This window comes from Hyperoodon ampullatus (genome assembly GCF_949752795.1).
Source record: "Hyperoodon ampullatus genome assembly, chromosome: 18".
NCBI lineage: Eukaryota > Metazoa > Chordata > Mammalia > Artiodactyla > Ziphiidae > Hyperoodon > Hyperoodon ampullatus.
Window position 1 is genome coordinate 31,878,229 of NC_136931.1, and position 25,320 is coordinate 31,903,548.

The window sequence follows — 25,320 nt, forward strand, 5'->3', positions numbered from 1 at the left end:
TAATTAGAGGACGCTCCATCCAAAAACAACAGAATACACTTTCTTCTCAAGTGCTCATGGAACATTTTCCAGGATAGATCATCTTGGGTCACAAACCAAGCCTTGGTAAATTTAAGAAAACTGAAATCGTATCAAGTATCTATTCTGACCACAACGCTATAAGACTAGATATAAATTACAGGAAAAAAAGTGTAAAAAACACAAACCCATAGAGGCTAAACAACACACTACTAAATAACCAAGAGATCACTGAAGAAATCAAAGAGGAAATCAAAATATACCTAGAAACAAGTGACAATGAAAACACGACGACCCAAAACCTATGGGATGCAGCAAAAGCAGTTCTAAGAGGGAAGTTTATAGCAATACAATCCTACCTTAAGGAATAAGAAACATCTCAAATAAACAACCAAACCTTATACCTAAAACAATTAGAGAAAGAAGAGCAAAAAACCCCCAAAGTTTGCAGAAGGAAAGAAATCATAAAGATCAGATTAGAAAAAAATGAAAAACAAATGAAGGAAATGATAGTAAACATCAATAAAAGTAAAAGCTGGTTCATTGAGAAGATAAACAAAATTGATAAACCATTCACCAGACTTATCAAGAAAAAAAGGGAGAAGACTCAAATCAATAGAATTAGAAATGAAAAAAGAGAAGTAACAACTGACACTGCTGAAATACAAAGGATCATCAGAGATTACTGCAAGTAACTATATGCCAATAAAATGGACAACTGAGAAGAAATGGACAAATTCTTAGAAAAGCACAACCTTCTGAGACTGAACGAGGAAAAAATAGGAAATATGAACAGACCAATCACAAGCACTGAAATTGAAACTGTGATTAAAAATCTTACAACAAACAAAAGCCCAAGACCAGATGGCTTCACAGGTGAATTCGATCAAATATTAAGAGAAAAGTTAACACCTATTCTTCTTAAACTCTTCAAAAAAATAGCAGAGGGAGGAACACTCCCAAACTCATTCTACAAGGCCACCATCACCCTGATACCAAAACCAGACAAAGATGTCACAAAGAAAGAAAACTACAGGCCAATATCACTGATGAACATAGATGCCAAAATCTCAACAAAATATTAGCAAACAGAATCTAACAGCACATTAAAAGGATCATACACCCTGATCAAGTGGGGTTTATTCCAGGAATGCAAGGATTCATCAATATACGCAAATCATCAATGTGATAAACCATATTAACAAACTGAAGGAGAAAAACCATATGATCATCTCAATAGATGCAGAGAAAGCTTTCGACAAAATTCAACACCCATTTATGATAAAAACCGTCCAGAAAATAGGCTTAGAGGGAACTTACCTCAACATAATAAAGGTCATGTATGACAAACCCACAGCCAACATCGTTCTCAATGGCAAAAAACTGAAACCATTTCCACTAAGATCAGGAACAAGACAAGGTTACCTACTCTCACCACTATTATTCAACATAGTTTTGGAAGTTTTAGCTAAAGCAATCACAGAAGAAAAAGAAATAAAAGGAATCCAAATTGGAAAAGAAGTAAAAGTGTCACTGTTTGCAGATGATATGATATTATACATAGAGAATCCTAAAGATGCTACCAGAAAACTAATAGAGCTAATCAATGAATTTGGTAAAGTAGCAGGATACAATATTAATGCACAGAAACCTCTTGCATTCCTACACACTAATGATGAAAAATCTGAAAGAGAAATTAAGGAAACACTCCCATTTACCACTGCAACAAAAAGAATAAAATATCTACGAATAAACCTACCTAAGGAGACAAAAGACCTGTAGGCAGAAAACTATAAGACACTGATGAAAAAATTAAAGATGATACAAACACATGGAGAGATATACCATGTTCTTGGATTGGAAGAATCAACACTGTGAACACGACTATACTACCCAAAGCAATCTACAGATTCAATGCAATCCCGATCAAATTACCAATGGCATTTTTCACAGAAGTAGAACCAAAAATTTCACAATTTGTATGGAAACACAAAAGACCCCGAACAGCCAAAGCAATCTTGAGAAAGAGAAACGGAACTGGAGGAATCAGGCTCCCAGACTTTGGACTATACTACAAAGCTACAGTAATCAAGACAGTACGGTAGTGGCACAAAAACAGAAATACAGATCAGTGGAACAGGAGAGAAAGCCCAGAGATAGACCCACGCACATATGGTCACCTTATCTTTGATAAAGGAGGCAAGAATATACAATGGAGAAAAGATATCCTCTTCCTCAAGTGGTGCTTTGAAAACTGGACAGTTACATATAAAAGAATGAAATTAGAACACTACCTAACACCATACACAAAAATAAACTCAAAATGGATTAAAGACCTAAATTTAAGGCCAGACACTATCAAACTCTTAGAGGAAAACATAGGCAGAACACTCTGTGGTATAAATTACAGCAAGATCCTTTTTGACTCAACATCAAAAAAACAAAACACCCAATCCAAAAATGGGCTGAAGACCTAAATAGACATTTCTCCAAAGAAGGTATACAGATTGCCAACAAACACATGAAAGAATGCTCAACATCATTAATCATTAGAGAAATGCAAATCAAAACTACAATCAGGTATCACCTCACACAGATCAGAATGGCCATTATCAAAAAATCTACAAACAATAAATGCTGGAGAGGGTGTGGAGAAAAGGGAACCCTCTTGTACTGTTGGTGGGAATGTACACTGATACAGCCACTATGGAGAAAAGTAAGTAGGTTCCTTAAAAAACTACAAATAGAACTACCATACGACCCAGCAATCCCACTATTGGGCATATACCCTGAGAAAACCATAATTCAAAAAGAGTCATGTACCACAGTGTACTGCAGCTCTATTTATAAAAGTCAGGAAATGGAAGCACCCTAAGTGTCCACTGACAGATGAATGGATAAAGAAGATGTGGCACATATATACAATGGGATATTACTAAGCCATAAAAAAATGAAACTGAGTTATTTGTAGTGAGGTAGATGGACCTAGAGTCTGTCATACAGAGTGAAGTCAGTCAGAAAGAGAAAAACAAATACTGTATGCTAACACATATATATGGAATCTGAAAAAAGAAGAAAAGAAAATGGTCATGAAGAACCTAGGGGCAAGACGGGAATAAAGACACAGATATACTAGAGAATGGACTTGAGGATACAGGGAGGTGGAAGAGTAAGCTGGGATGAAGTGAGAGAGTGGCATGGACATATATACACTACCACATGTAGAATGGATGGCTGGTGGGAAGCAGCTGCATATCATAGGGAGATCAGCTCAGTGCTTTGTGTGTGTGGTGGGATAGGGAGCATGGGAGGGAGATGCAAGAGGGAGGGGATATGGGGATACATGTATACGTATAGCCGATTCATTTTGTTATACAGCAGAAACTAATGCACCATTGTAGAGCAGTTATACTCCAATAAAGGTGTTGAAAAAAAGAATAAATGGAAGAATATGGCCACATAAAATGATTTTCAAAGGAGAATATAATTAGTGAATGGCTGTAGGATAATGTCTAATTATCTGGGATAAAATGAAATGATAAAAATCTTCATTAAAGAACCCATTTCGATGGAATTTTAAAATGCAGAAAATTACACATAGGAAAGGTAATAAAACTATTACAAGCAAAGAAGGCATTTATGACATTCAAGGTAACTGAAAGTTTTAACACTCGGAAATTAATGATATCAGGAATCAGTGTTGGGAATTCCCTGGCGGTCCTGTGGTTAGGACTCTGTGCTCTCACTGCCAAGGGTGTGGGTTCAATCCCTGGTTGGGGAACTAAGATCCCACAAGCCGCCTGGTGCGGCCAAAAAAAGAAAAAAAAGGAATTAGTGTTAATTTTATGTTAAAACGTGATTAATAGTATCATGGTTGTGTTAAAGAAATCTTTATCTTTAGAGGTACAGATGGGAACATTAATAGAAGTGATGATACTGTGTCTGGGGCTTGCTTTAAATTAATATGATATGCAAACTATTATATACAGAATGGATAAACAGCAAGGTTCTACTGTATAGCACAGGGAAGTATATTCAATATCCCATAATAAACCAAAATGGAAAAGGTTATGTGTATATATATATATATGTATAACTGAATTACATTACTGTACAGAAGAAATTAACATAACATTGTAAATCAACTATACTTCAATAAAATAAATTTAAAAAAATAAAAGATAAAAAGTAAAATAATATGAAAGATGGGTAGGGTCGTGATGAAAGTTTAGTATGAGTAAATAATTGTTGAAGCTGGGTGATAAATACACAGGTCTCATTATACTATTATGCCTATATTTGTACTTTGAATGTTTATAAAACATCTAAAAAATTCCTAGGACAGGACTTCCCTGGTGATACAATATTTAAGACTCTGTGCTTCCACTTCAGGGGGAGTGGGTTCGATCCCTGGTCAGGGAACTAAGATCCCACATGCCACGCAGCATGGCAAAAAAAAAAAAAAAATTAAAAAAAAAAATAATAATAAAAATAAATAAATAAAGTAAAATGAGTAGGAAAAAAACTAAAATCCTAAATGCTTCTTGCTGAACTTTGCAATGTCTGTTCATGACATTGTTTACCAAGTAATAAATACATTCATTCCATCATTCTTTTGAGACTGGGTTATTAAAATGCTTGTTTATAGGAAGTATTTAACTATTATAAATGTTTAAAAATATGCATTTTTCTGGCATATTTATGAAACAAGTCACAGAAATAAATGCTTTAACAAAATGAATTTAAATTCCGTTTTTTTGTTTGTTCTAAACTGTAGCTTTATTATTATGAAACTACTAAAAAAAGCAATTTTTTATTTCTTTGAAATGATGAGTGTGGTAGGCTGAATAATGGCTTGCAAAGATATTTAGGTCTTAATTTCTGGAACCTTGTGAATGTTAGTTTATATGGCAAAAGAGCCTTGGCAGATGTGCTTAAGTTAAGGATCCTGAAATGGGGAGATTAGCCTATATTATCAAGGCAGGCCCTAAATTCAATCACAACTGTCCTGAATGCAAGAGGAAAGAAGAGGAGATTTCACTACAGAAGAGGAAAAGCCTGTGTGACAACAGAAGCTGAGACTGGAATAATGTGGTCACAACCAAGAAATGTAGGCACTCTTAAAAGCTGGAAGACATTAGAAACTGATCCTCTCCTAGAGCTTCCAGAAGACATCAGCCCTGCTGACATCTTAATTTTAGCCCTGTAAGACTCATTTTGGAGTTCTGGCACTCAGAACTATAAAAGAATAAACTTGTGTTGTTTTAAGCCACTAAATTTGTGGTAATTTGTTACAGTGGCAACAGAAAATAATACAGTGAGATACCTCTTAATGACAAACCACGTATTCTAAAAACTCATAATCAACTTAAAAGAGTAAAGGTTAACTAGTTTGATAAAATGAAAAGTAGATAGCCCTCATCACCTGCATAAAAGTATATGATGACAATTCATCAACATGGTATGAATATGAGTAACAGACATCTTAACTATACCCAAGTAATTCCAAATCTATGAAGGGACTTCATTTTGTTAATTCAGAAATGAATTTCTAATTGAGGACAAATAATATCCACATTTTCAAATCTTCATTAATATAAGCTCATGAATTTTCAGGAACAATGAAAAGTTCACTGAAATTCACAGGGTTTTATTTTGTCCTACAGTTTCATTGATATATGCTTCTTGAGAAGCCATTCAATATGAAAAGTCACTAAAAGGAAATAATTAGATTTTTGAAACATACTACTTTATGGTTGCTTACCTTAAAAAAAAGTTCTATGTTACAGTAGATAATCAATTTTGTGCTGCTACCTTATAACTGTTGATAATTAAAATAACTTGCCCAGAAGAAACTATACTTCACAATTAAATGGCTTTTAAAATATATATTCATTATAAGAAAAATGATAAATTCATTTTTCAATCTTAAAAATTTTTAATATTTGTAAATAATTCCAGATGCTCTTGTTAACTGACATATAACCTACTTTCAAGATGACATATAAAATTCTCAAAGTTCTTTTTTGCGGGGGGTCGCGCTGCACGGCATGCGGGATCCTAGTTCTCCCTGCAGTGGAAGCACGGAGTCTTAACCACTGGACCTCCAGGGAAGTCCCTCTCAAGGTTTCTAACAATGGATTAATGTCTACAGAAATGAAATGCCTGTTGTAAAAGATTCCATCAAGTACCGGTTTACTGCCTACTTTCAAATGTTAAATCTTAATATCCCAGTTCCCCTCAAAATATTTTTCTTAAAATGTATTCATTTAATCATTAAATTCCTTTATTATTTGCAAGGGAAGTTTTAAATGGTGAAGTCTATCTTCCTATATTGGAAAGTAGCAGAATATCTTAGGTGCCAAAGAAGGGCCCTTGTAAGTAAGCAATCCAACTGAAGCTTGATTTAGACCACTTTGTTTTCTTTTTGTAAATTAAGCAACTCAAAGCCTTTTGTTCTACACCAAATTTAACATCAGACCAGAAACTTTTCTGTTTCTAGGATCCACCTAACTGCCCTTATGAAAATCTCTCAAAACAAGATTTACATGATATAACCACTTGTAAATGAGGTTACCAATAATGAGTTCATCGATGGATATATTTACTAACTCTAATTAGTCTTATTATGCACCCTACTCCGTAAATGTAGCTTCTTATCAAAAACTCTTTGATAATACGTAGAAACATGGATTGGAATGACATTTACCAAAACCACTGAAAATAACTGCTCAGCTGAAGTTTCTGGACATTCCAATGAAAAGCAAAAAATAGTATCAACTTTATTCCTTTGGTGCCACTATACAGTAGTGCCATATTCCACTATGCCAAATGCCCACCATGTAGTGGCATTCCCACACAATTATGGAAATGAAAAAATTATAATACAAGTACAGGTTTATGTGGTACCTCTTCAGCTACTGCGGTACCTTTTCAGTAAGCTCTCTTTTCAAATGCAGCAATTACTCGCTGGTCTGAGGGTTTAAAACAGATACTTAAGTGCTTAAGTATTTCACGTTCTTAGAGTATAGCTGATTATGATTAGAGCATACCTGAGTAAAATAATACTCACATAGCACTTTATAGTAAAGTAGGAAAGGTCAAGCATGATTATTATGCTCTCCTTTTTCAGGACAAGAAAGACTCATAAAGGTTAAGTTAACTGTCCAAGGTCACTAAGCTTATGAGTCAGAATTCAAACCCTGAAGTTCTGACTTTCCATGATTATTATCATTAACATTGTAAATGAGGATATGCCTTCATTAATTAAAAACAAAAAACAAAACCCAAAAAACTTTAAGGAGAGTATCCCTATACTTGGCCTAATCAACAAAGGTGATTTCTGTGACTAATACCTTTTGGTTAAATTAAATTTCGGATAATTTCAGGCATAAGGGGAAAAGTATATGTACATAGTGTGTTGACAACTTGAGTAAGACCAAGGAATCCAAAGGAAACAAGATTTCTCAGGAAAGAAGAGAGAGCCAGGGTGTATCTATCCAATCGTGACCAGTTTTAGTTCTCAACCTTATACTTTACTTCTGCAGTATTCCTTTTGTTTCCACAATACTACTTTCTTCTGCTTTTTTAACTCCCAAATCTATATCTAGCCAACTCTCCTGGACATCTCCACATGGATGCCCTGTAAAAGCCACAAATATAACAGCTCCAATATTTTATTTTCTCCATATAAACTTCCTTCTCCTGAATTCTCTATCTTACTTAATGACACCATGACCCTCCTAGCTATTTGGGCCAGAAATCTATCTTCAAGTTATTTTTGACTCCTCCTTCCACAAATTTCTAACTGGTTATCAATTCCTGTTAATTCAAGTGGGTCTCCAGTGCCCTGGTTTGCCCATCGTCACAGCCTATAGAAGCCTCTTATCTGGTCTCTATGCCTCTAGTCTTTCTCATTTCAATCTCATTCTCTACACTGCTGCTAGAGTTAAATTTCTAAACCAGAACACATTATGCCCATTTTCTGCTTGAAGGGATTTCAAAGCTTTTTAACTGCCTCAGGATCAAGTTCAAATTCCTCACAATGGAATTTTTTGAGCCCTTCACAATTTGGGTCCAACGTCCCTAACCTTCATATTCATCTCCATTTAATTTACACTGTGCATCCATACACACCTACGCCATAGTTCTTGAAATCTTCCTTGTAGGTTAGTAACATATAATTCATTTATGTGCCTTTCTCTTTTTGTAACACAACGGAATTAAAACTTCCTTCAAGACTCAGCTCAAATGTTATCTTCTCTGAAAAGGCTTTCTTGATTTACTGTTCTCCCATTTTACGCAGAATTAATACTTTCTTTACTTTTTTCAGCAACTAGAATCCTTTCATTTTAGTGTTCCCAACACTTAGTAAAGTACCTAACACAAGATTACATTAGTTTCCTGAATGAATGCAAGAAAAAAATTTTCATATGAAGATTGGTATCATTACTTTTGGTGTAGCACCTGGACCACCTGCTATATACTACAGTGCTCTCCATAAAGATGAAGAAAGACTTCTGGGTTGGAAGTGGAGAGGGGATGAATGAAGAAAATGTAGAAAGAAAGTAAAGTGGAAAGGAAAAAACCTGTATGAATCAGTGCAGGTGGGAGAGAATACTGCAATAAAAAACTCTTCAGATAAATGCAAGATACAGGTTTACCATGTCTCTATTGGGGGTTGGGGGGAAGAACATACAGGCAGTTAGTAAACTTTTTAAATGTTTTCCCCAAATAGGGGTGATACAGTTATTAATATTTCTTTTCAAGACACAAATTTCATTTTATCCTCCCCAAACTTGATTTAAATATTTAATTAGAAATCCTTTCTCTCCTTGAAGTACTTTAAATTATTATAAGTTAATGTAAGATGATTTAACCTCCTACATTATATTACTTGTATTTTGCTCTGACTTTGGCATATATGTTCTTTTTAAAAAAAATTTTTATTTATTTATTTATTTATTTTTGACTGTGTTGGGTCTTTGTTGCTGTGCCTGGGCTTTCTCTAGTTGTGGTGAGTGGGGGCTACTCTTTGTTGTGGTGTGTGGGCTTCTCACTGCTGTGGCTTCTCTTGTTGTGGAGCACGGGCTGTAGGCACACGGGCTTCAGCAGCTGTGGCTCACGGGCTCTAGAGCTCAGACTCAGTAGTTGTGGCGCACGGGCTAAGTTCCTCTGTGGCCTGTGGGATCTTCCCGGGCGAGGGCTCAAACCCGTGTCCCTTGCACTGGCAGGCAGGTTCCTAACCACTGCACCCGCAGGGAAGTCTGGCATATATGTTCTTTGATTTCTAAATTTGACTTCAAATTATCTACCATGATTAATGCTTAGAACCATTTCTAGTTATTACTCCTATTCCATTTCACTAGCATCAGAAGAGTACATGTGAAATTTGATGTGAGAGATCAGAAATAAATGAAGGAAAAGAATATAATACCTACTTCTTTTGAGTAATTCAGTTTATATAAACATTAAGTAGATGCTCCTCAAATAATTAGTAGAGTAAGAGACAGTTAAATTTTTTTTATGAGAGAACATTACAGGTTTTTTTTTTTTAATAAAATATCACTCACTGTTACCTTGGCAAATGTTGACCCACGTCCTTCTGATTCAATTGTAATGGTTTTTGTACGACGTAGTAAAATCTGATCAATATCTTCTTCACAGAATTTAGAGCCTTCATCTTCTTCTTCCATAATGGCACCATAAGCACCTCTTCGAAGCAGATCTTCTATTTCCTTTTTGGAAAGCTGTTGAATCTAAAGAGACAAAATTTTGGTAATAGTTTTTTCAAGTTCATAAAATGAGAAAGTATCCCTAAAGAATGTTAAAGAACACAGAAGTCATGTTTAAATTGCATTTGGGGCTTGGGATGTACCTGAGAGAATTCTCTGAAATAACATATTGAGGTTGTTGACTCTTTACTATCTTTAAAGTATAATTTGCCATTTGCCTAAAATAACTCCAGTTAAAACAAAACCTCTGGGGCAGGTAACCTCTCAAGGTTCTTTTTAGTACTAGGATTCGAGAGTTGTTATAAGCACAAAATATAAATAAGATCTTGAGGGGAAAAAATGTCAAAAACATCATTTATAGCAAGAGAAAGCCAACGCTAATAGTTTGGCCCTAAAAAAACAATTTGAAAAACTGTTTATAGAAAAAATGCAGAAAAACACAAATCCTACTTTGCTGTGCCATGATACAAATGTCCTGAAAGGAAGAATTTCTACTTGAAAACACATTCTTAGAATTTACAAGCATTGACGCTATATAGACAGAACAGCTTCCAAAAGTACTAACTAAATATAGCTCTATTCTGACATTCCGCCTTACATAAAAGTATCTATTTACTGTTTAGTATGGATCAAAATTAAATAATATGCTATCTGAGGTTTAAACTAAATGTAAACAAAAACAGGGAAACTCCAGGTGAAGAAGAAAATATACGTACACCACCAACATTACTTTCTCTTCCACTCATGCTCTGTAATACAGCCTTATCTAGACCCAGTTTCAGACTGGCTCGGTCAAACATCTCTCTTTCATATGAGTTACGAGTTACTAGTCGGTAGACTTTAACTGCTTTATTCTGACCGATTCTGTGGCAACGAGCTTGGGCCTATAAAAAATGAGAAGTTATAGATTAAATTAATTTATAAAGTAGCACAAAAGGCATTACGCATTAAACTATATTGATGGAATATAAAAGTATGTGCAAGAATTTTCAGACACTCTTGCTATTGAATTGCATATAACCTTTCTCTGGAAATGAAGGTAGAACTTACTAAAATGAGACATGATTCCACAATCAGCAATAAATTAAAATTTAAACATATTTGAGAGACTATAAATCCATGAAGAAATACTATTTTTTAAAGAGGGTGTCATCAGCATAATTCTAGACAGGAACATAAACTCTGTGAACAGACGTTTTTTAGCCTCTGGTTTTAAACTTAAAATCTAACCCTAAATTTCTAATTTTTTTTCTACTACATTATCAAGAATCTTTTCAATGTATTTTAGTTAAGCTGGGTAATTCTGAGGGGAGTAGAAACCTAAGGTGAACAACTCTGGAGGCCTAAATTTTATTTAAACAAAGAAAGAACTAATTATCTAATATGCGGACATGTTGGAAGTAGAGACATCAGAGATCACATAAGAGCTTCACATTTTATCTCGGGTTCCTAAACTTAAAACTTGTCTGATAAATTTTGAACTGAATTATACACATGAGAGGTTAAAACATCTTTTATTAAGTCAGGTATATTCTCAAGAATAATATCAATTACAGTACTACTGAGACTATCATGAACAATAAAAGAAGAATTTCTCCAATACTTTGTTCTCTTCTCATATCCTTCCTAGATACACATTTTCTGTAAACTTTGACTCACTCTAATCACTAATTAATATTCCTATGTTCCAACAAAGTTCAAGTACAGTCTTAATTTATATGTATACATTAATTTTCTACAGTATTTCATAAAAAGGCAATTATGTCTCAACTCCATGCATACTATATTATGTAATGATTAAGAAGATGATATCAGGATAAGCAAGTACTTATTTTTAAGGAAGTAAAATAAGTTATTCTTAAAGTATAGGCCTTTCTCAAATTTACATGATATACTTTGAACAATACTGAACTTGAGTAGGTAAACCTTTTTTAGAAGTATGATACGTAACCTAAACAAGTATTTTTTATTTTATTGTCATTAAATTAAAATAAAAATAATTTCACCTATTTTATTTGGCATAGATATTTCTTAGGGAAACATATATGTTAGTTTGTCCATATAAAAATAAAACAGGTGGATTATCAAAGATAGCTATGGGAATTTAAAAAAAAATTCTCTTAGCCAAGAAATTTGTTCACCTGAAGGTCGTTTTGAGGATTCCAATCAGAATCAAAAATTATACATGTATCAGCTGCAGTTAAGTTGATGCCCAACCCACCAGCTCGGGTACACAGAAGAAAAACAAATCGATCTGAATCAGGTTTACTAAATCGATCTATAGCAGCTTGTCGAAGATTCCCTCTGACTCTTCCATCAATTCGCTCATATAAATATCTATCAAATGAAATGCAATAAATTTAGATAGATGAGTATAATGAAAATGAAGGCATTCTATCAAATGTGACAGACACATATCTGTTTTCCTGCAACATTATGTTTACTACAAAATTAAGAAGTGATATTATCCCAACTAGTTTCTATGGTTTTATTCTTCTCAGTGTTGGTGCTAAGTAGGAAACACAAAGTAACACAAAGTTACAAAATCTCTGCATTCCTGGATGTATAGGTAAAATACCTTTATAATTAATATACTTTATTGATCTCATTGTAACAAACGATTTTTTTTGGCAAGAAGCAAAGACTTTCATAAAACTTGATATAAGAAGCTTAAAAACATTTCTCTCTACCTCAATCATGCTATTCTCTCAACTGATGTACTTGCTTGTAAACTATAATTTATTAAGGGCAAACTATAATGCTAATCCTTTACAGTCATCACTGCCAAGCAATTGAATTTTAACTTCTTGTATCCTTCCTCATTTAACATCAATAAAAATAAAATACATAAAGATTTAGGAACTAGAAGAGGAATACACATGACACTTGCCACACCTCTTCTGGTTCAAGACACTTCTTTCCACCTATAATTTACTAGAGTCTCAGCAGCAGCTCCACTGTTATCTCTAGTACCTGTGAAACGGGGGTGTGACTCCTAATAATGTTACTTTTGACATTACTTTTGACATTAAAGAAATTTGAGGTTTTCCATGAAATTCATCATAAGTCAAATTTATCTTTAGCTTACAAAGTTCTTCATGTAAAGACATCAAGAAAATGCAAGAATGGCTATTTTAGGAATACTGCAATTTAATCTCCTACTTATGTGGTGTAAAACTGAGAATAATACACATTTTGGAATAAGACTAAATGAAAGGGACACTGACACTAAAAGTGGAACTAAAAACAAAATGAAAAATAAAAATGAACTACAAAATCTCTGATAATATAAAGTAGTATAGACAGATCTTTACTTATTAATAAGGATCAAAATATAGTAAACTACAATTACAGCTGAATCTTCAGATTCTCTTTTTGTATTAATGTGTTGATTTCTAATTGACCCATAAAGTGCTCTGATAAATATCCTATGATAAATATTCTATTTATCCAAATACCGATTAGACATTATTTAAGACTATCTTACTGTCATGCACCAAAAAACCAAACCAAAACAAAAAACCTACATTAAACACATCAGAAAAACTTAAAACATGAGCAAGTATTATATAGTGTACAATAAGTCAAAGTGCAGCAAGTTCAGGTTCTAATTTTAACAATGAAAAAGATCTGAAAAAGATCTTGAATCATTTTAATTTTGAAGATAGTTATAAATCCATTTAAAATGTTGCTACTACAAGATTAACAAATCAAATAAAATGTACACTAGGGCTTCCCTGGTGGCGCAGTGGTTGAGAGTCCGCCTGCCGATGCCGGGGACACGGGTTCGTGCCCTGGTCCGGGAAGATCCCACATGCCGCAGAGCGGCTGGGCCCGTGAGCCATGGCCGCTGAGCCTGCGTGTCCGGAGCCTGTGCTCCGCAACGGGAGAGGCCACAACAGTGAGAGGCCCGCGTACCGCAAAAAAAAAAAAAAAATGTACACTAAAAAACCCATTTGTAGGTCAACAAATACCTGTCAATTTGCAAAATTTTCTTAATCAGTCTCCTTAGCCCTGTCTACTATTGCAACATATATAGGTTAGGAAAACACCTGACACATAATCTTAAACAATCTTTATGCAGAGACTTAAATGGATTCTTACCTAGATAAAGAGGAAGATGTGAATAAAGTTGGGTTACAGTACAGTGCTGCAAAAAACTTAACAACATATACTTAGCATAATTCAGTGGTGAATTATATGCCTTACCTTTTATGTATAAGATAGTCCTCCAGGATATCAAGGCAGCGTACCATCTGAGAGAAGATGAGCACTTTATGACCCCCTGCTTTCATTTTAGGAAGCAATTTATCAATAAGGACCAATTTACCAGCAGACTGGATCATTGCTTGAAGATGAAAATCAGAAGCAGCTGGATTATATGTATCTCTAAATTCTCCAAGTATTTTCTCCTCAGCACCTGTCAAAGAAATATAAGACAGCATCAGTGCACAAATGCAGATGACTCCCAACTACTTTTTTAAAATAGTGCTCCTCTGTGCTTCTGTAACATTAAAATTTTCTAATGGTAGGTACACTGCTTTTATTAGAATTGTTTGTGGCTAAATCCCCACAAATATCAGCCTGTAACTGAGGATATGGACAGTGTCTTAAGCACTTTTTATCTCCCAAGACACTGGGCATAATGTCTTATATAAATTTTATGTTTGTTAAATGTTTAATGAATGCTATTAGGAAAAGTATTAATGAAAATGTGGTTCTAACTTAGGTGAGTAAACACATATTTTTAAATAAACATCTAGTATTTAAACACCAATGTAACAGTGATCATGACTGAAAGGTGATCATACTTAATCTGGATGGGCATCTTGCTTGCCATCAAAACAAACAAACAAGAAAAATTAAAAGGGAAGTCAAGTTACAGGTCTTTGACCATACTTCTTCCAGAGTCTAGATTAGCATTAGGGGCTCTCTGCTTTCCTTCAGCCTATCTAGCCATAAGAGTACCAGGATTGCAAGTGAGTTAGTTACTAGTCTAAGAAATGGCTTGTCTTGGATAAAGTTAAGAGTATATTCCCAGGAATAAGTGAAAATAACCAAATGTTGTACAGAGAGACCATTAGTAGAGAAGCTGACAAGACCTTAAAAAGTAATGTTACTAGAACATAAAAATTGAGAGACAATAACTAGGGTATCCAGACTGAAAAGAAACCAGGAAGAAAAATGCAAATTCGGAGGTTCAAAGACAGGCTTTGCTGTCTTTGTCCATAAGGAGGATTAAACTGGAGGAGGAATTACAGTCTACGTTAGACTGAACACAACTCCTGCTTTTGTAATCTGGTGATGCTAACATGGGACACTGTAATGAAGTAGCTCACACTGCCCCTGACTCCGGAACACTTGTAATCCCTCAGAACACCAGGGTGGTGAGTTATAGGATCACTGCTTCTCTTTATAACAGCCACTACAGCTGTAGTGGTGGTGTGTTATTTTTTCATGAGTGTTTGTTGACAGAAGGGAATTTGTTTACAGTCCTTTTAAGCTACCTTTGATAAGATATGGGTGATTACAGCACTTCCTGAGCTCCATCATGGTATTGACCAAGTTGGGTACATTAGTCTGCCCTGCTCCTTTGGATAAAAACGAAAAGTTCTTCTCCAGAATAGCCCGGTAGTATTTCTTCTGAATGTTAGTAAGTTCCACTTCAATGATGGTTTCTTCCTTAGGTGCCAACTTCTTTTCCACGTCTTCTTTCAATCGTCTCAACATCATTGGTTTCAAGATAGCCTGAAGTTTCTGCACCTGCATAAAAAATGATGAAAATATATGTAGCATACATATACATAATTACAATGAGAAGAGATTTGATGTGCTTATTTACAAAGACCAATCGGACACCTGTTCCTCTGTTTTCAGATCCCCAAATTCTTGCATGAACGTTGATTCAGAAGGAAACCTTAAGGGTTCCAGAAAGTGAAGAAGACTGAATAGTTCTTCAACTGTATTTTGGAGAGGTGTGCCAGTCAAAAGCACCTTGTGCTCCTATATAAAGCAAGAATAACATGTCAATAACATGTACTATAGTGTTCATGTCAAACACCATAGGACTAAAATTATACGAAAGCTGACATAGGTTATCAAAATTTTCAGTGTTTGAAAAGCAAATATTTTTCTGACCATAATTTTCAAGAGTCAACCCAATACATCTCTACCCATACATGATCATTTACTTTCTCAATCACTTTTTAAAAACTCTATATCATTCTCATAATAGTTTACTTTGTCTGCTATTAATTCTTACCTATTGCTTTTGAAAGAAAAATTCTAAATAATTAAGAAGCATATTTTAGGTTTTTTTTCAAGGAAACAGACATTTTAAAGAACAAAGAGGGCATTTTGGGGGTTACTCAACCATTCTTGGTATGGTAATTTGTATACAGAACAGTGCTCATTCTTTATAATTTGGCAGATCATCACTTGACTTCTTACACAAGAACAAATTCTTAAATCATTAAAACTACAAACCAACAATGTGAAGGGCTGATTGGAATATACTTCTAAACTAGAATTGCATTACAAATTAAACATAATAGTAACAAAAGGAAATAAAATATTTTTAATGATAATGGTACAAAGTATTTGAAATCTGCTTTGACAATACCTCTAAATTCCTAACCTAAATATTTGTATATGTATCTGTATGTCTGCATAAGTATTTAATGTTAGGAAACAGTCTAGACAGATATATACCAATCTGCAAATATTACAGTAAGGAGGGGAAGAGAAGGGGTGGGGGTGGATGAAGAGTAAGAAGGAGCACTTTAGTGTTTTACTGTATGTAGTTCTATAACTTTGAGTCATTTGTTCAAGTGCTCATGTACTAATTATGTGATGTTAATTAAATCATAATGTTAAAAAACAAAATGCTTTGATTTTAAAGCAAACACACTAATGACTTTCAAAAATCCCATTAATTATAATAAATATATGCTAAGTATGTAGAATTGTGTAGAAACTTTATCCCTCTATCATAAATGATCTGAATAATATAACTTTGGTGAAAGGGCTTTTTATTGAGGAATTTCTGCCTTAAAACTTGTAGTTTTATTTCTTTCAATAGGACACTCTACAGAGGTTTCTCTCTCTTTTTTAATTCCAGCAGTTAATTACTAAAGCTTTTCGGAGGAAAGAATTAAAAAATTTAAGTCTTAGAAAACAGATGAGATTCTTTCCCCCTTACTAATTAATTAAAGCAAAATAATCTTAATTATCACAGATAGAAATCAGAAATCTGTATTTTAAAATTAAAAAAGGAGTAAGTTTTTGGCATTAGCTCTTTTTACTATGTAGCTAAGAAACAGAAGTAAGTCATAAAAATGACATTAAGTTACTTACCAGATTCATGAGTTTCAGACCTTCTAGAAGTTTACAATTTTTATTTTTTAATCTATGTGCTTCATCAATAATCACACATCGCCATTCAATTGCATTAAGCTCTCCACAGCCTCCAAGAATCATTTCAAAAGTGGTGATGATAGCTTGGAATCTGTAAGCTCCTCGAATGATTCGCCCCTAGAAATTTATTACCAAATAAAATAATTTGCTAGAATGTCTTGATCATAATTTATAATTCCTGTCAAGCAGCATAAAAATCATTTAATGACATCTGCTATAAAACATTTTCCACTGAAACTTTTATGTATGCACAGACACTCCCTTAAAATGAGGAACTTTAGCATTAAAACTGTATCAGATTGCTATCTTCAAGAATGTTGTTAAAAATTATACAATTAATAATTATATCCAAATAAGTATTCCTTGATAAAACATTTTATAATTTTTAAGAGTTGTAGTAACAATGTTAAGTCAAAAAAGAAATGGTTATTATAAAATCTAGCCAATGAAATTTCAGTATTAATGCTTATTACTTATATCCATGACTCCACACATATAATGGTAGATAAGTAGTTAATATAAAAATTGGCCACTGGGCTTCCCTGGTGGCGCAGTGGTTGAGAGTCCGCCTGCCGATGCAGGGGACACGGGTTCGTGCCCCGGTCCGGGAGGATCCCACATGCTGCAGAGCGGCTGCGCCCGTGAGCCATGGCCGCTGAGCCTGCGCATCTCCGCAACAGGAGAGGCCACAACAGTGAGAGGCCCGCGTACCGCAAAAATAAATAAATAAATAAATAAATAGGCCTCTTATGTCATTTATTCAGCAAGTATTTATTGAGTGTCTCTGTTCTAGTTGTTGGAGATATAGTAGTAAACAAGACAGACAAAAATAATTATCCAAGTGGAACTTACATTCCGATGACTCAAATATAGGACATAGCCATTAAGAAAAACAGAAAAATAAACACCAAAAATTAAAAAAAAAAACTAAGAAAGTAATAGAAGTCATAGACTAAAATAAAACAGGGATGGGGAGTAGGAAGTATGGGGTTGGAGGTGACCATTCCCATTTTATTTATCATTAAGAAGTGACATCTGAGCAAAGTCCAGAAGATGAGGGAGGAAGCCATGTTAGTATCTAGAGACCTGCAAGAGAAAGAATTCTTGGTAGAAATAGAGAGTGTGAACACTGTAATGTGGGAGTCTCTTTGGCAGTATTCAAATAATAGCAAGAAACCCAGAGTGATTGAAATCCAGTGAGAATGGAGGGGATGAGGCTATATACGGCCTTAAAAGCTGTGGTAAGGACTCTGGCTCTTACTGTGAGCAAGAAGCTATAGGAAGGTTTTGAGACAAGAAGTGTCATGATTTGACATATATTTAAAAAGAATCCCTTGGCTGTTCTGGTAAAAATAGTCTGACAAAGGCCAAGGATAGGATCATAGAAACCAGTTAAGAGGCTGCTGTAGTAATCCAAGCAAGAGATCTTCAATGGAGGTCATGAGAAGTGCTCAGTTCCGGATTTAATTGGAAGGTAGAACCAACAGGATTTACTAATGGATAGGAGTGGAGTGAGATAAAGAGAGGATTCAAGTTTGACTAAACTTTTTGGCTCAACTAGAAGTTGGTGTTGCCATTTACTACAATGAGGAAATGCAGGATTTTGGTTTTGCACATGTTATGTTTGAGATGTCTATTAGATATTCAAGTGGAGAAACTGAGTAGGCATTTGCATATGACTCTGGAATTTAGGAAAGAGGTTAGAGCTGGTGATATAGATTTAGGAGTTTCCAGCAGTACAGATAGTAATTAAGTTGTGTGACTGAATGAAATCTCTGATGGAATGAGTATGGATATAAAAAGTCTGAAGACTGAGCCCTGGGTCACCCCCAAGATTAGATATGGGAAGAGAAGAAAGAATTGGTTAAAGAGGGCTTCAGAAGGAATAGGTGGTGACATAGGACAGTATAAAGTACTGGAATCCAAGTGAAGAGAATGCTTAAATGTGACTGAAAATTATAAACTATTAGGGATTAGAAGAAATGAGTGGTTAAGAAGGATCATGTGATCTGATTTAGATTTTAATTCCTATCAACTCAATTACACTAATTTTAGAATAATTCATATTGATTGTATATGCTGGCCATTAAGCTGAACAATAGCTCCAGTAGAATATTATTAAAATATTGATAGTTATAAAGTATAAGTCTATGGTATTTACACAGCTCTAAAAACCTGGGATATGATGCATTCAGTTAGAGTAATACTGCAGTGTTTAAGAACAAGGGCTCTTGAGTCTAACTGACTTGGGTTTATTAATCCCAGTTTTGCTCTGTGATTTTAGGGGAAACTACATCACTTCTTTTTACTTTGGTTTCCTCATTTGTAAATGAGTATGATATTATCACCTATTTACAAGGTGATAAATTAATCTTTGATATTAATCTTTGATATTACAAAGATTAAGTGAAATACTACATGCAAACTGTTTAGCATAATGCCTGGCACATGGTAAATACTCAATAAATGCCTGTGGATATTAGTGTTACTATCTCTGTTACTTTTTCCAAGGCAATTGAGAAAATTACAACCTAATTTTACTACCTATGTGATTTCAAGCTTATTTAATAACTTGGAAAAAGCAGAAGTTAAATGTTCATTTAATTTATACTAAAATATATTTGAAAGAATTAACTCTGAAAATTATTTCTATGTTTGAAATATAGAGCTATTTAGCTCATTACAAGACATCTTTACCTCTAGAAATTTTAAACCCTTCACATAATATTCTTCTAGAATGTATAACATTTAGCATAAAAATATAATTTAATATATACTATTCAGTTTACAACACATCAAGAATCTTTCAGCTTCTGGCTATCACATTTATACCAAACTCATACAAGACATATATTAAAACTGTAACCTTGTTAAAAATCCTTAAACTTCCAATATTTGAATGTACCTTTAAAAAATGAGATTGAACTAAATGATTTTAATGATATCATAGAGCTCTAAAATTCTATAAATGTACAATTAAGAATAATAAAACACTATGGTAGGAAATGAAACTATAACTTTAACTAAGATGTCATAGGCTCCAAAGGTGCAAGGGTAATAATTTTCAGTACAACTGATTGCAGACATACTTAATTTCATAGAAATCTAATTATTTCAACCATAGAAGGGAAATGAGGTTAAAGGAAAAAATCAATTAATTTTATTGATATTCAGCCTCAAATAAATAGAAAATCAGTTGTAATTGGGAGGCAAAAGTAGAAGGCTATGCACTTTACCTTACCTTAACCTATATCATATCCCATGACCTGGCCATATGTTACAATGGTCCTTATAAAACAGAAGAATCAGTGAAAGAAAATAAAATATTAAGGTGCTATATTGAGGCAGAGTGCCATAACCTTTTCCAATGAAAAAGCACAATTTTGTGTGAGTTGTTTTAATTAATTTTGTTTCTTATTTCTTAATAAAAGTTTTACCTAAGAAGAGTCAAACTACCACTCAAAACTGCAACTCAGAACTTCATGTTTTCTAGTCTTAACCTTCTGCTAGGGAATTCTTTCTTATAATGTCATCTCAATTTTATGATCTGTGTATTTAGCAGAAAAATAGGTATTCCTTCCTAAAGAGTAAGTGGCCAAAGTAAAATGGAAAATGTGCCCCTAGGATATAGGGAAGAAGAAAACCATCAAAGCAATAGAGTAATGAAATAACCAATCCAAAGGGTAGAAAGATACAGATGTATGCTTGTACCAATATATGTAACAAACCAAATTTTAAAAAACCGTCTAAAATCAAAATTCACTGAACACACAAGAGAATCTATGGTTTCACCTCAAAGGGCATTCAAACCCATGGTGGTCACTGAAGATCTAAATTTTAAAATGGAGGAAAAAAACTGGAGGATGATCAAAGAGACACATTACTTTTAAAATAAATTTAATGTGTAGTTGAAAACAATTAGTAAAACAATTATTCTAGTTGAAAAATTAAGTATACAATCAAATTTGTACATTTGTATAAATCAGCATACTTCCTTCCAGTGAACTAGAGCGTGAACTTGGCTACTTCTGTCATTTTTCTCTTCAGCTACTAAAATTTATTGTAAAATAAATATGATGAATAAAGAGATCAGATTAAGATTTAAGTAGGCAATTAAAATCTATCATAAATTTGAAAGTAATTAATATGTAATGCTTATCTTTTGCAAACCTGACCTTTCAAACAACAACAAAAAATCACCAATAACACACCTGTGAGTCCCTGAAGTACATCTCATATTGCTGTATCATTTGTCTGCTAATCAGGCTCCCATGATAAACCACAACATTAATATCAGTCCACGTACGAAATTCTCTCTCCCAGTTTGCAATAGTAGAAAGTGGAGCAATAATCAGGAAAGGTCCTCTTATACCAGTCAGAAGGATTTCGTAGAGGAATGTAATTGATTGAATGGTTTTGCCAAGACCCATTTCATCTGCTAAAATGCAGTTTCGTCTGAAATAAACAAATATATTACCCATGTAGATTTTTGGGTTTTCTGTATACTACAATGTTTTAAAAGATAAATATTTTAAAAAATAACCAGTGATCAAGTTAAAATACTTGCATTTATAACGTAGAAGTTGCTGAAGTGTAGATATGGCTAAAGATTATAATTTTATTATAATATTGCAAAGGGAAAACTATAGATTTTTGTAGCTCCAAAATAAAGATACCACCTGTTAAGATATCTGATTTTTTAAAAGAACGAAATGGCAAGAGCAAGGCAAACTAAATATGTTATTTATTCAGGAAACATTTATTAAATGCTTTCTCTATCTCACGGATAGTATGAGAAGATGGGATACAAAAGAAATAGAACATGTTCTCTGTCTTCCAGGGGCTTGTATCTATTAGAAAAGCAGACCTATGAATAAATAAACAAATAGTCATGCAATGTGCTATCACAGAAGCACAAATAAAGAACTGGTTTTCGACTCTGGCTATACATTGGAACAGCCTAAGAAACAGATACCCATGGCCTTCTCCTTTACATTCTGATTCAATGTGCATGGAGTAGGATAAAAGCAACCATAATTTTTAAAATAAACGGCACAGATGATTATGATATATGGCCAATAAGAATTATCAGTGTTTATTATGGAACCTCAGAGGAGTAAGCATGTAACCCTGGCTAGAAGAGATGAGAGAAGATAAGACTGCCTTCAAAGAGGAGGACAGTAATGAGTAGGATTTTGCCAGAGGGCAGAGCAAAGGAGCATAAGTGTAAAGAACATGATCAACTGGGAGGCCACAAGTTATTTAATATGGTTTTGAGGGAATAGTAAAGGGAAGGGATCTTACTAAGATAAGCAGGGGTCACAAAGGTTAGAAATCATTCTACAATATTATGAATGAGAGTCACTTAACATTTTTAAAGAAACCTGATGAGATTAGGTTTGTACTTGAAATTTACTCTGGTGCCACTGTGAATATTAGAAGGTAAAGTGACTTAAGTTTGGACAGTAATTGGGAAAGTACCGCAATAATGCAGGAAAGAATGGGTGGACATTTGGACTAAGGTAGGAGGAATCAAGAGGAGAAAACCGATCCCAAAGTTAATTACATGTTAGAATGACTTGGACTTAGTGACCAATCAGATATATGGAGTGTAGGATGACAGTCAGATTTCAGTTTGGGTGACTAAATAAGTTGTGTTATTATTAACCAATATGTAAAATATTTGAAAAATAAGTTTGATATGGAAGAAACAGGAAATAATAAGGTTAATTTTGAATATGCTGGGTTTAAAGAATCATTGAGATAGACATTAAAGTAGCCAGAAGTAAACAAATACGGGCTTGGAGTTCAAGGCCTTAGTTAAAGATGTTATTGATAAGTGAAGACACGGGGGAGTAGAGTTTGGCTTAGGGAGAACAAACATGTAATATGAGAAGAAAGTAAAAAACAGAACTTTGGGAAAGAAAAAAACCAACAACACTAAAAGGGTAGGCAACGAAGAAGAACCAGCAAGGACTATTGAAAGGAAGAGTTACAGGAAAGGAAGGTACTGGAGACCTAGGAGAGTCACACTGTGGAAGCTATTGGGAGTGAGAATGGGGGAAAAGTTTAAAAAAAGAAGGACTAGCAACTACTATCTAACACAGCAGAGAAGCAAATTAGGGCTAAAAAATATCTTGTGGATTGGAAAACTAAGAATTTCAGAGATGATACAGAATCAAAAGTCAAACGACAGGTTTAAGGAGAATTGGAGATAAGAAAATGGGAAGAGTTCATGCAGGCTATACTTCCTAGACCTTTGCCTAGGAAGTTACAAAGAGGGATCAATGTAGCTAGAAGGGAAAACAGAGCCAAGAGAAGGTTTACCCTTTCCTTTCCTTACTTTTATATATAAGTTAAACCCAAATTTGTTCACAGACTGAAGGGATGGCACTAGTCTTAAGAGATAGTTTGAAGATATGACAGAGAAGGATAATAAGTGATTGAAGTGAGGTTCTGAAAAGATTGGATTAGATGCCTGTCAAGAGTTGAGGTGGTAGCATTAGTCTTGGTTCTGAGGAGGCACCTTTTAACTTCTGATAGGAGGACAGAGGTAAGAATGGCTAAGGATGGAGATACATTTGTAGGCTTGGGTGTGAGGGCAGGCAAGAATCTGAATGAATTCACCTACTGGCCCTAGGCTTCTCTATGAAGCAGTCATATATAGAGAGTGAAGGGGATAGGGTTGTGACAAAGTGCTTGAGGAAAGTGGTGCAAGTTTGAAACAAGTAACTGGGAAAGGGTATTGATAAGAGAAGACAATTAAAATAAAATTTTGTTAACTATTTTACCAGGAAGATTCTCTTGGGAAAAATGATTAACATTTAGAAAATATAAACCAGGGGAAAGAGCACTGTATGGAATAACAGGTTTCTCCTAACTCCACCTGACTGAGTTTCATGACTCACCATTACTTAGTGAAACAGAAGAATCATGTGACAAGTAAAAACACAGAAAAATGATTTTGAATATGTCATAAAATTTTGCTATTATTATTAATAATAGTACCTTCATTTGCTCTTTTATATACACTATCAGACTTCTTTCTCAATCAAGATACCATTTTTTACTTCTCTTGCAATTAATTTTCCATCTCACTAAAAAAAGGTGAGATAATATTCCAAAAAGCATTTTGAACAACTTGGAAAATTAATAATAAATGAGGGTAATTCATTACTAGGTTCTTATATTTAGTATTCTATTCCTTATCAATTGCTGACAATCTGCTTCCTTGAAGACATACATTACAGACCTATCTAATTCTTATAGGTGGAACTGCTGACACTTTACTAACTAGATTCAACTATTGGCAGACGGTAGTATAAGTTGAAAAACATTCTGTAACATAGCTGACATTTGATGATGTTAACAAAGGTATTTCAAATTTAATTATGAATTAACATATCAACTTTCTTCTATTCTCCCTGGTACACATTAAAAAGAAGCAACTGTAGTCAAAATCCTAAATTATAACGTACATATCTTCTTGAGCTAACCACAACTTCATTTTCAATAATGAAGACTCCATGACAGTAATAATGTAGCAACATCAGTACCAATTTTACTTAATGTATTTTGGAACACATAAAAAAACCACACATTAAATTTTTTTCTATTAATACATACTACATACCTATTGTACCAGTTGAATAAGAGCCAGTTGAGTCCTTCCAGTTGATATTCCCTGAGTTGATTGCCATTTTTATAATCCCTGGATTGATCTATTTTTTTCCAAATATTAGAAGGAGGACGGTCCTTTGTGGAAAAACAAAGAATGATGTATTTTAGATGTTTTGATCTTCCCTACATCTCATACATGGTAAAAGCATTGTTTTTAAAATAATCAGAAGAATAACATTATATGACATTATGATGAAATTTTACAAACATCTAAAGACCAAATAAGTTCTACACGAACTCTTCCAGAAAACTAACCAGAAGAGGAAAGCATACGTCCCAACTCATTCTATGAAACTCTGATACCAAAATCAGACAATGGCATTACAGGAAAACTGAGACCAATATACCGCATGAACAGAGATGAAAAATTCGTAACAAAATTTTAGCAGATGGACTCCAACAATATATAAAAAGGGTAATACAGCATGACCAAGTGGGGTTTTTCCCAGGTATGGAAGGTGGATTAACTTTG

General features: G+C 34.0%; 1 protein-coding gene across 7 annotated transcripts in view; it reads right to left on the minus strand.

The window, feature by feature from the left end:
* CHD9 (chromodomain helicase DNA binding protein 9) overlaps positions 1-25,320 on the minus strand; it is a gene marked incomplete at its 5' end in the record, with an annotated part of 164,801 nt that overhangs the window by 61,123 nt on the left and 78,358 nt on the right. For all 7 annotated transcript variants that reach the window (XM_079723134.1, XM_079723138.1, XM_079723137.1 and 4 more), the window contains 9 exons: positions 9,597-9,776; positions 10,469-10,636; positions 11,894-12,089; positions 13,962-14,172; positions 15,260-15,515; positions 15,612-15,755; positions 17,109-17,285; positions 21,380-21,623; positions 24,802-24,923. In XM_079723134.1, the coding sequence (XP_079579260.1) occupies positions 9,597-9,776; positions 10,469-10,636; positions 11,894-12,089; positions 13,962-14,172; positions 15,260-15,515; positions 15,612-15,755; positions 17,109-17,285; positions 21,380-21,623; positions 24,802-24,923 (1,698 nt within the window). The remainder of the gene's footprint in view (positions 1-9,596; positions 9,777-10,468; positions 10,637-11,893; positions 12,090-13,961; positions 14,173-15,259; positions 15,516-15,611; positions 15,756-17,108; positions 17,286-21,379; positions 21,624-24,801; positions 24,924-25,320) is intronic.